At 40.7% G+C, this 12,300-nt stretch overlaps 1 protein-coding gene across 15 annotated transcripts in view; it reads right to left on the reverse strand.

The window, feature by feature from the left end:
• Positions 1–12,300, reverse strand: part of TRAPPC10 (trafficking protein particle complex 10) — a 91,528-nt gene that overhangs the window by 17,800 nt on the left and 61,428 nt on the right. For all 15 annotated transcript variants that reach the window (XM_036242481.1, XM_036242478.1, XM_036242468.1 and 12 more), the window contains 4 exons: positions 9,604–10,118; positions 8,666–8,807; positions 6,987–7,145; positions 5,977–6,206 (listed from right to left, as the gene is read on the reverse strand). In XM_036242481.1, coding sequence (XP_036098374.1) covers positions 5,977–6,206; positions 6,987–7,145; positions 8,666–8,807; positions 9,604–10,118 — 1,046 coding nt within the window. The remainder of the gene's footprint in view (positions 1–5,976; positions 6,207–6,986; positions 7,146–8,665; positions 8,808–9,603; positions 10,119–12,300) is intronic.

Below are 12,300 nucleotides of genomic sequence, written 5' to 3' on the forward strand. Positions count from 1 at the left end.
TATTCAGACTGCCCATTCTTTAATTGGGTTGTTTTCTTGCTATTAAGTTGTATGAGTTCTTCATATATTTTGCATATTAACCTCTTTATCATGTAATTTGCAAATATTTTCTCTCATTCAGTAGGTTGCCTTTTCATTTTGTTGATGGTTTCCTTTGCTATGCAGAAGCTATTTCTTTTGATTTTTTTTTCTTTATTGATTTTAGAGAGAGAAGAAGGGAGAGGGAGAGAGAGAAATATCGATGAGAGAGAACATCTACTGGCCACCTCCTGCATGCCCCCCTCCTCAGGGATTGGGCCCACAACCTGGGCCTGTGCCCTGACTGGGAATCAAACCTGTGACCTCTTGGTGCATGGGTCAATGCTCAATCACTGAGCCACACCAGCCAGGCAGTGTAGCTTTTCAATTTGATGCAGTCCCACTTGTTTATTTTTAGCTCTGTTGCTTTTGCTTATGGTGTTAGATAAAAAAAACTCATCACCAAGGCCTATGTCAAAGAGCTTATCACCTATGTTTTCTTCTAGGAGTTTTATGGTTTCAGGCCTTACATTCAAATCTTTAATCCATTTTGAGTTATTTTATTTTTGTATACGGTGTAAGATAGTGGTCCAGTTTCATTTCTTTGTGTATGACTGTCCTGGTCCTCCCAACAACATTTATTGAAGAGATGTCCTTTCCCATTGTATATTTGTGGATATTTTGTCATAAATCAATTGACCATGTGAGTGTGGATTTATTTCTTGGCTCTCTATTCTTTTCTAGTAACCTATGTGTTTGTTTTAATGCCAATAACTATGTTGTTTTAATTACTCTTGATTTGTAATGTAGTTGGAAATCAGGGGGCATGATAACTCCAGCTTTGTTCTTTCTCAAATTTGTTTTGGCTATTTGGGGTCGTCTGTGGTTCCATACAAATTTTAGGATTGTTGTAATTCTGTAAAAAATACTATTGAAATCTGATAGAAATTTCACTGAATCTGTATATTGCTTTGGGTAATATGGGCATTTTCACAATACTAAATCTTCTTTTCCATGAACATGGACTACCTTCCCACTTATTTGTGTCTTCTTTATTTAATTATTTCTTCTAGTTTTCATAATTTTAATTTTTTGTTAATGCTCACCCATTTTAGTGTTAATGATCATTAATTTTTACATAGAGGGAAAGGGAAGAGTGGAGAGAGAGACAAAGAGAGAAACATCGATGCAAGAGAGACACATCGACTGGTTGTCCCCCACACCGGGGCCGGGGATAGAATCCACAACCCAGGTACATGCCCTTGTCTGCGAATCAAACCCATGACTCTTTGGGCTACAGGCTGATGCTCTAACCATGGAGAAAACTGGCCAGGGCTCTTTTAGTTTTCAATATATAGGTCTTTTACTTCTTTATTCTTTTGGATGCAATTGTAAATTGAATTGTTTTCTTAATTTCTTTCTCATAGTTCATTATTTGTGCATAGAAATGCAACAGTTTTGTGCATTGAATTTGTATCCTGCAACTTTACTGAATTCATTTATTCTAACAGTTTTTTGATGGAATCTTTAGAATTTTCTACATATAAGATTATATCATCTATAAATAGTTTCTTTCCTCCCTTCCAATTTGTATGCCTTTGATTTCTTTTTCTTGACTAATTCCTCTAAGACATCTGATACTATGTTCAAAAGTGGTGAGAGTGGGCATCGTTGTCTTGTTCCTTATCTTAAAGAAAGCCTTCAGCTTTTCACTGCTGAGTATGATGTTAGCTGTAGGGTTGTCGTATATGTTCTTTATTATGCTCAGCTCCTTCTACACCCACTTTGAGAGTTTTTATCATAAATGGATGCTTACTATTGTCAAATGCTTTTTCTGCATCTACTGAAATGATCATATAATTTTGTCCTTCATTTTAATAATATTGTGTATCACACTGACTGATTTGTGGATTTAAACCAACCTTGCTTCCCTGGAATAAATCCCTCTTGATCATGGTATATGATTGTCGAATCTGGTTTGCTAACATGTGGTTGAACACCTATGTTCATCAGGAATATTAGCTTGTAATTTTCTGTCCTATGGTATCCTTTTTCTGGTTTTGGTATCTGCCAGACTAATGCTGAGTTTGGAAGTATTCCCTCCTCTTCTACTTTTTGAAAGAGTTTGGGAAGGATTGGCATTAATGCTTCTTTGAATGTTTGGTAGAATTCACCAGTGAAGCCATTTGCTCCTAAACTTCTATTGGGAGATTTTTGATTACTGATTCAATCTCTTTCCTAGTAACCAATCTGTTCAGCTTTTCTATTACATATGATTCAGTCTTGAAAGAAAGGTTGTATATTTCTAGAAATTTATCCATTTCTTCTAGGTGGTCCAATTTGTTGGCACATAATTGTTCACAGTAGCCTCTTATGATCCTTTGTATTTCTATTGTATGAATTGTAACATTTTTCTTTCATTTCTGGTTTTGAGTTCCCTCTTTCTCTTGGTTTGAATCTAGCTAAAGGTTTGTCAATTTTATCGTTTCAAAGAACAACTCTTAATTTCATTGTTCTTTGCTATTGCCTTTTTAGTCTCTCCCATTTATTTCTGCTCTAATTTGTGTTATTTCTTTCCTTATACTAACTTTGGGCTTTGTTTGTTCATCCTTTTCTAGTTCCTTGAGATGTAAAGGTGGGTTGTTTGAGACTTTCCTTATTTCTTAAGGTAGGCAATTATCACTATGAACTTCCCTCTAAGAACTGTTTATGCTGCAGTCCATAAGTTTTAGTATTTTCCATTTCCATTTTCATTTGTCTCAAGGTGTATTTTTGGCTTCTCTTTTGATTTTTTTCTTTGAACTATTGGTTGTTCAATCTCAACATACTTGTGAATTTTCCAGTTTTCTTCATTTAATCAGTTTCTACTTTCATACCACTGTGGTTGCAAAAGATGCCTGATATGATTTAAACTGATTAAGACTTGTGGCCTAATATGATCATTCTTGGAAATGTTCCATGTACACTTGAGAAGAACATGTATTCTTTTACTTTTGGATGGAATGTTCTGCACATGTGTGTTAAGGTGATCTGCTGTAACATGCTGTTTAAGAGCAATGTTTTCTTACTGATTTTCTACCTGAATGATCTATCTATTGATATAAATGAAATAGTAAAGTCCACTACTATTATTGTATTGCTTTTGGTTTCTCCCTTTATATTTGTTAATATTGCGTTATATATTTAAGTATTCCTATGTTGGGTGCATAAATGTTTACAAATGTTATATTTTCTTCTTGTATGGGTACCTTTTACCACTATGCAATGCCCATCTTTGTCTCTTATTAGTCTTTGTTTTAAAGTCTATTTTGTTTAAATAAGTAGAGCTACTCTATCTTCCTTTTGGTTTCCATTTATATGGAATATCTTTTTCCATCCCTTCACTTCCAGTCTGTGTGTGTCTTCACATCTAAAGTGAGTCTATTCTACGCAGCATATAAATAGGTCTTAATTTTATTCATGCAGCCGCTCCATGTCTTTTGATGAGAGAATTTAGCCAATTTACATTTAAAGTAATTACTGATGGTATGGTTTTATCGACATTTTGTGGTTTTCTACCTGTTTTTTAGTTCCTCTCTGTCCCTTTTTCTTTTGCTCTCTTCCTTTGTGGTTTGATAACTTTCTTTACTGGTAATCCTTAGATTCTTTCTCTTTACCCTTTGTGTATTTACTATAAGTTTCTACTTTGTGGTTACCATATGGCTTATATATAACAACCTGTTTTAAGTTGATAACTAAGTCTGATTACATTTTAAAGCTTAACATTTTTACTTTCTATCCTACCACATTTTATGTCAAATTTTACATCTTTGTATCTTGTGCATCCCTTAACTAATCATTGTACTCATTGTTATTTTTAGTACTGTTGTCTTTTAACTTTCATAGTAGCTTTATAAGTGATTATTCCATTACCCTCATTATATATTTACCTTTCCAGTGATATTTATTCTTTCATGTGTTGTTACTAATTAGCGCCCTTTCTTCTCATCTTAAAGAAGTCCCTTTAATATATCTTGTAAGGCAGGGTTAGTGGTGAAAAACTCCTTTAGCTTTTGCCTGTCTGTAAAACTCTCTCTCTCTCCTTCAATTGTGAATGATAGATAACTTTGTCAGGCAGAGTATTCATGGGTGGAAGTTTGATTTCTTTCAGTCCTTTGAATATATTTTGACACACTATCTGGCCTGCAAAGTTTCTGATGAAAAATTTGTCTTATGGGATTCCCTTGTATATAACAAGTTGATTTCCTCTTTCTGCCTTTAAGATTCTCTCCTTGTCTTTAACTTCTGACATTTTAATTATAATGTGTCTTAATATGGATCTTTGAGCTCCTTTTATCTGGAACCCTTTGGGCTTCCTGTACCTGGATGTCTGTTTCCCAGGTTAGGGCACTTTTCAGCCATATTTCTTCAAATAAGATTTTGACCCCTTTCTCTCTCTTCTCCATCTGGGAGCCTTATAATAAATACAAATATTAGTCTGTTTGAAGTTATCCCATAAATCCCTTAAGCTATCTTCACTTTCTTTCTTTCCTTTTTTGTTTTGCTGTTCTGGTTGGGTGAGTTCCATTACCTTGTCTTCAAGCTGTCAGATCCTCTCTTCTGCTTCATCTAGTCGGCTATTGACCACCCCACCCCCCCCAGTGGATTTTTCAGTTCAGTTATTATACTCTTCAGCTCTGTGACTTCCACTTGGTATGTTTTTATATTTCCCATCTCTTTTTTAAAGGTCTTACTATGTTCATTTCATCTATTCTCTCCACTTTGCTGAACATCTTTATAATCAGGTAAATTACTTATCAGGTAAATATTTATCTTCCTTTCATTAAGGATTTTTCCTGAGGTTTTTTTTCCTGTTCATTTGGTACATATTCCCAAATTTCTTCATTTTGCTTGACTCTCTGTGTTTGTTTCTATATAGCAGATGAAACAACCACCTCTCCCATCTTGAAGGAGTGGCCTTGTGTAGGAAGTGAACCTTGTTCAACCCTGACCTAGCTTTTGGTTGTCTCTCAAACATTTATGCAAGTCCAAGCAGCCTACTTTATTTTAATGGCTCTCAGGGATTGTATGCGATGAACTCTCAGTGCCCTAAAGAGGAGGACTTCACTGTGTAGATTCAGGCTGACTAGAAGCCAGACCCTCAAGCAGCAGCTTTCAAAAGTATGCAAATATATACAGTTCCATGGAACCATAAGAATACACTTCTATACCTGGGCTGGTCAGAAGCCCTCAGAACTGATAACTGTGTTACAAGACAAAGCGCACCTGGAATAAGCGCAAAGCTGGCTACACATTCCGTGAGCTGATGGACTGTGGATCTGGGACCAAAGTCATGAATAACTTAAATAACTGTCAATAAATACCAGCACCAACGCAGAGATTTTTCCTTACTAAGTTTGATGCAACATTTCAGTGGACAGAAACGAAGCACACCAAGACACAGAACTCCCTCTAGCCCAGGACAAATAGACTCTGGACCCAACGTTACCCGGGGGTGGGGAACATCTGGCCCATGGGCTGTATAGGCCTGTGAAATCAATACCAGTTAACATTACACTCCTCACCAAATTAGCCTGACCAAATATATCAGGCTAATTTTTAAACTGATAATTTTGTATAGCCCAGGAATGATGATATAAATATCGAAATAGCCCTTGGCAAAAAAATGGTTCCCCACCCCCACCTAACCAAACACTCTATCTTTTATAATAAACTGTCCTTCCCTCTTGAGTTGGGATAGAAAAGTTAGACCTGTTTATCTTTGTCTTTCCAAGATGTACCCCTTATCAAAGAAGAGGTGATTCACAGATATAAGTGCTAAGCCCAATAAGAGCTCGTGGTATTAGGAACTGGAAACTGCCACTTCAACAGAAGTCATCTCTTATGTGCTGCCTTTCAGAACAAGCAGGACATGCAGCGGCTGCCGCCACAGCTTGAGCAATTCCAGCCCCTTCTTACTTTGTGGTCCATGGTAGCCATGCAGTGGCCAGCTTTCTGTGTGTCCTTATGCTTCCTCTGGGCCTCTGTCATCCCCAACATGTTGCTCTCCCCCCCAGTTGCTGGAGCTGAAGGTAAAGATAGAACTTCCAGTTCAAATTCAATCATGTGGTACGCAGGCGTAGCAGGCAGACTGATGCTTGTGACCTTGTCGGACGACTGAACCCGGAGTGACGCCTCAGAAGCCTTTTCTAGGAAAGATAGAAAAAGTCACTTCACATACATTCCTTCTGTTTCCTTGTTCCTTTTCCTCTGGCGGTGATGGCCCGGCAGTGAAGTTCCAGCCCAACTTCGGCTGCTCCTATGCACATTAAAGCAAGTATCTAAAAAGAATTAAGGTGGGACTGAAGAGGCAGGAAAATCAGGAACAAAGCCCCCTACGACAGAGTAACACTGCATGAAAGTCAGCTAGTCACAGGCCAGAGAACTGTCATTGTGCTCAGTCTGAATAAAGAAAAGGGACACTTCCTATGTGGCCCACCCAAGTACTGTGTGTCCCTACACAACGTGCTCCCACTCTGTCACACTGTCAGACCAAGTCCCTCCCAGAAAGGGAGCAGCATCCTTCTCTCCATAGCTCATGGCTGGGGATCGAAGGAGATGAGATGTTTTTAGGGCTTCCAACCAGTGCCTTAAAAGGCTGATTTACTTTTGCTTTTTGGTGAAGAAATGGAGGAGAGCTGAAGGAGGCTGGAGGCCTGCAGGGCGTCACTATCAAGCATGGGCCCATGCTACATCAGAAGTCCTAGGCAGAAGGTCAGCCCTGCCTGGCCACTGAGCACATGCAGAGTCTCAGTTTATCCTCCCCATATGTAATGCCCCAGCCCGGGGCAGGGTCACTGTCGACCCACAGGCAGGAAGCTGCCATGAAAGAGTCGTAGATAGAAGCTGGCCTCAGACGCTGACTAGGGTGCATCCTCAGGGTGCACGACAATGCTGAGTCCACCTTTGCCAGGGGACCGCTGCCTTACCTCTCGTGTTGGAATAGATCACTGCTCTGTTCTCTGCATGACACAGGATGAGCATGGCTTCCACATTGCTGAGCTGGAGGCTGTCCCCATTTTTTACTGTATAATGACCAGTAGTGACAGTGAACTTGACCTTTTGAGGAATACCAGCCAAAAGGCTATCTAAAGAGAAAAAGACTGCAATTAGCACCACTCTCAACCAAAAATACCAACGGAGGACCTCGTATGAGGCTAAAAAAATCACTGTTTCTTCTACTGGAAAAGATTCGTTCCCTTTAGCTACTCCTCAGGGTCACTATTTCCATCCCTCCACCCCCACTTTTCATCTCAGTTACATGGCCTGCAGGACTGAGGGGCCCTTGCTGGGAACAAGAGAATCTGTGAGCCTAAGGGGGTCTCACCACCACCTTGGTTTAGAGATGGGAATCACGGTGGCAATCATGTCTATGAGGGGCTCAAATTTTACCTGCAAATAAGTTAGTAAGAGAGAATCAGATGACACTAAGGAACAGATTGACGAGCCCTGGCCAGGTAGCTCAGTTGGTTAGAGCGTTGTCCCGATATGCCATGGTTGAGGGTTTGATCTCCAGTCAGGGCACAAACAAGAATCAACCAATGAATGCATAAATAAGTGGAACAACAAATCAATGTTTCAGAATTTTCTCTGGCTGTTTCAGCTTAGGCCTTCAAGATCTTTGCTTTAAAAACATCTCAGCCGAGCTGACGTTTCTGAGAATCCCACTCCAGGAAAGGCAGATGGAAGAAGGCAAGAGATGAGAAACAGGAAGAGAAATGAACAGATAAGACAGAGGGATGGCAAGGCACAGGCAAGAGAGAGAGTGAGGGGCCACAGCTCAGAGCATGTGCCCAGCCGGCTGGTCTCACCAGGCAGTTTCCAGGCCCTGCCAGGAACAAAACTTAGCCCTTTTCACAAAAGGTTCTCTGGCTGTAGAACCCTTTGCGAGACTGCTGTGTTCAGCATCCGAGGGCCTTTCCTGATGGCCATGGGAGAAATTTAGAAGCAGAAAAATAAAAGTATGGGGAGATTAAAGAGAAAAAATGCTTTCTTTGATTTTTTTTTTCAAATGGAAGAAACAAGCCAATAAATACATTGTTCCAGCCTAAACACCTGAGACATTCACTCATTACTGTTCTAATTAAGTGGTGTGTGGTTTTAAATCGTTTGTTTATACCAATTACTTCTAATTTTAGGACTTAATAAAAAGGACAGCAGCTTTGAATTTTTCAAATACCATAGTAAGAGATCAAGGTTAATCAACACTTTCAAAGGAAAAGACTGTGATTAGAGTATAGATAGAATGTAACTAAATCTAGCATTTAGCTTTGAAATGAAACTCTAAGCAAGACATTGTATTTACATATTAAATTCTCTGTAGTAGACATCAACTGATAGCTAATTTTTCTTATGTTTGGATGTGCCACGTTTATGAAACATGAAAGTTAGCAATTACAGAAAAGCAAATATTCAATGAACAGGAGTCGTAGTCAGCTGGTTCTCTGGCAAAATTTCCATGATGCTGCCCAAAAGGTCTCTTACGGGGACACAGCTACAGGGTCCTGAAAGTTTGATGGTGCAGAAAGCCCTGTTTCATGTGACTCCTTTGTAAAGGAGTGGGGTGCAGACCGGAACGCCTGATCCCAGCTTTGTGCAGCCCACTCACCGGCCAGCGGCTCCACGTGCAACTGCGGCTCCTGGGAGTACACGTCATACTGCGCCAGCGGGTAGAGGTGCGGAAGGACGAAGCACACTGGGCCGGCCGAGGCACTCAGCTGCCGCAGCGTGTACGTTCCAGGCTCCTTGGCCTAGGGGCAAATCAAGCATTCGGAAAGTCGTCACCCACTCTCATAATTGTGAGACTCTAAGAGCAGGTTGTGCCATTACCTCTGAAATGATTGTCTTTCTTACCCTCTTTATCCCACGGCTCTGTGCTCACACATATACATGCAGGCTGTTCAAAAGGCCCTAAGAATCTCTCAAATGATGTCCTTCTGAGTAACTGGGACTTAAATTTGACTCTGTGCTTCCAATAATGTATTTTCAATTGAATACACTTTATTTGTGGCATTCTCTTCTGAATGGAGCTACTCAACATGAGACTTAATACCTGCTCTCAGACTAGATTAAAACACAGGACATACAGCTGTCCTTTCCACCATCCACATCCCTGGTTAGCAGGACTTCTAGGGCACACTGCATTGAGACAGACTTGTGGCAGAGTGCATCAGAAGCAATTGTTTTGACATCCATGCAGCCGTAAAAGGAAAACAAAGTTTAAGACAAAAGGATGCCGCCTTCTTTGAAATCTCATTTTAACAAACAAGGGTGTATGTTAATACAAAGGCAAAAAATGTCAATCAAGTGAGAACACAAATAATTATGTTAAGAACTTCATTCAAAATTTATCAACTGCCTTAAAACTATACGTACGTATAAAAAAAAATTTTTAACTGTCAGTCTAATTTTCTTTAAGGATAAAAACAATACCGGGGTTAAAAGAACAGAGGCCTCCACTTGACTCTCGCCATACTTCAGACAATTCTTGCAAGCCAATGCCCCTGCTGACCACCTTTGAAGTCAACAACCCAACTCGACATGTACCTGAGTCCTGAAGGTAATGGCATTGGCCCCTGGCTCCAGAGTCACACCGCCACACTTCAGCACCTGGGCCCCGTCCTCCAGGGCCACCCCCGAGGGAGTGTCCAGAGCAGCGCTGCTCTCCTGCCTTCTCAGGAGCATGTGCACATTCTTGCATATAATCCCTGTGGTGTTCAAGGAGTTGTCGGAAGGGCTTCTCTCAAACATCTCGTACAACTCCAGAGCTGGCAAGCTGTTCTGGGACACAGGGAACGGCGAGGTTTCCACTGGAAAGTTAATAATCCCATTGGACGTCTTGTGCTTGGTGAGCCACTCAGCAGTCTTCCGATAGCTGTTTTTCTCGATGCTGAAGTGGACGCTGATGGCGATCTGCTCCATGTGGACGGGGACGGGCATCTGACTGCACACAGTTATCTCCACGGATAAAACACCGCCCACGTGTATGACGGCGTTGGAGGGGGTAAAACGGAGATCTCTCAGGTGTGCAAAAGAATGCATAGGGAGAACGACTTTGTGACCTGCAAATACATATCACCATATTTTTCTTCCCAAGTCACACTTGTAGAAGATGCAGAGGCAACAGGACCTTGGTTACCATTGGGCCAGCTGGAGTATGCTCAACATGAGAAGCAAAAAGCAGTGAAGTTCAAATGAGACAGTTTAAAACTACTCAACCTCATACCATCTTCACACACCAGAGTTATTTTTTCCTAAGCAGAATATAAATACATGGCTAGAAAACTCCTGGAAATTATAAAGCCTAAAGAAATTAAAGTTTCTAAATTCTGTTTTGATAAACCGAAGAGAAATACAGGTCAACTCCCTCAATTTCAAAACATATTTTTAAAATGATCTTAGAGAGGGAGGAAGAGAGAGGGAGAGAAACACTGATGCAAGAGGAAAACATCGATCGGCTGCCCCTGCACTCCCTCTGCTGGGAATCGAGCCAGCACCCCAGGCAGGTGCCCTGACCAAGACCCGACCTGCGACATTTTGGTGCATGGGACGACGCTCAACCAACTGAGTCACAGTGGCCTGGGTCAAAATGGTATTTTTAAATAGTTCAATTCCTAGAACCGTTTCAAGGAATTCCACCACTTTCCACCTCCATAACAAAATTCCCAAATGAAGATGCCAACCCACCCCCACCCACCCCTGTATATCTAGAAACAAACCCAGATGTTTGCTAGCCTATGATGTCAGCTCATGGAGTAGGAAGACCTGCCTCCCAAACTGCAAGGGGCAGTGTGGTCCCAGCCCCAGTCGTTAAGTGAGAAGAACCCACTGTTCTCTCGGACATCCTTTCTACAAGCACCTGGTTTGTCTAGAAAATCCACAGGGCTGCTGGACTGAGCAGTAGTATTTATTAAACACTAATCAACAAAAGGACTTGCCGATATTGATGCTCTAAAATCACAAAAAAAGTAGCGGACAATCATGAAGTATCTTATTCACACAGAGATACCAAAGAATGTTGGCAGGAAAAGCATAACTGCATAGTCTTACATACATGTCATATACAGCAGAGATGACACATGGCTCTACCAACAATTAGTTTGGGCACATTCAAGAACTAAACAAACCAACAACTCAATGCCATGTTGCTCCTGAGAAACCCATGCAAATGACTCAAGGTGAGTGACACATGTCCCAGCAGTCAATGACCATATCAACCTGAAGCCAAACCTATGAAACACTGGCTTTCAAGTAGTTAGTACCTGCTATGGATTGAATTGCGTTCCCCCCACATTCTTCAGTGAAGCCCCAAATTTCCCGCTCTCCTTGCCATGGAAGGACAAGTCAGGAGGAGCGGCCTCATGAGAAGCCAACCCTGCTGGCATCGTGGCTCACAGTCCAGCCTCAGGGCTGTGAGATGATGAACACCTGCCACTTGAACACCCAGCCAATGGGATTTTCCGATGGCCACCAGTACTATTTTCAATAAGTACTCTTCTTGATGAACAAAACCCCAAGAGCTAAATGTTACAGTAGATTTAATCTTACCACACAGTATTATCTACAAAATATATTTGCCAAGACGTTTAGTTTGAATTTAGACCTTTCAGATGCACCTTCCTTTGGACACTCCCATGAGGAAACACTGAACAAATTCCAGAAGGTGGGACAGTCTATGTCTGTAAAAAGTCAGTGTCTTACACACAACTGATGAAGTAATGCACACAATGTGGACCATCCATACAATGGACTATTATTCAACCATAAAGAAGAATGAAACACTGACACTCTACAACATGGATGAATCTTGAGAATATTGTGCTGAATGAAAAAAGCTGGTCACAAAAAAACACATATTGTATGATTCCATTCAAATATCCAGAATAGGTATCTACAGAGACAGACGGTGGATTGTGGTGACTGCCCCCCATACCTGTGAATATACTAAAAGCTGTTGAATTGTACACTGCAAATCGGTGAATTATATGGTATGCAGATCTATCTCAATGCAGCTGTTTATATTTTAAAAGTTCTGGTCAGTGTCTTGAAAACAAGATGGAAAAAACTGTTCTAAAGTAAAAGAGAACTCAGCTACAACAATCAAATGTAACATATGATCCCCGATGAGACTCTACTAAAAGTAAAGTAGGAAAACAAGGAGGAGGTCTGAATTTGGTCTACTAAGTACTGGGAAATTAGAACCCTGTGTTAAGGGACTGCCCTTGTTCTCAGACACATACTACA

Source organism: Molossus molossus, unplaced genomic scaffold (assembly GCF_014108415.1).
Source record: "Molossus molossus isolate mMolMol1 unplaced genomic scaffold, mMolMol1.p scaffold_m16_p_5, whole genome shotgun sequence".
NCBI classification, from domain to species: domain Eukaryota; kingdom Metazoa; phylum Chordata; class Mammalia; order Chiroptera; family Molossidae; genus Molossus; species Molossus molossus.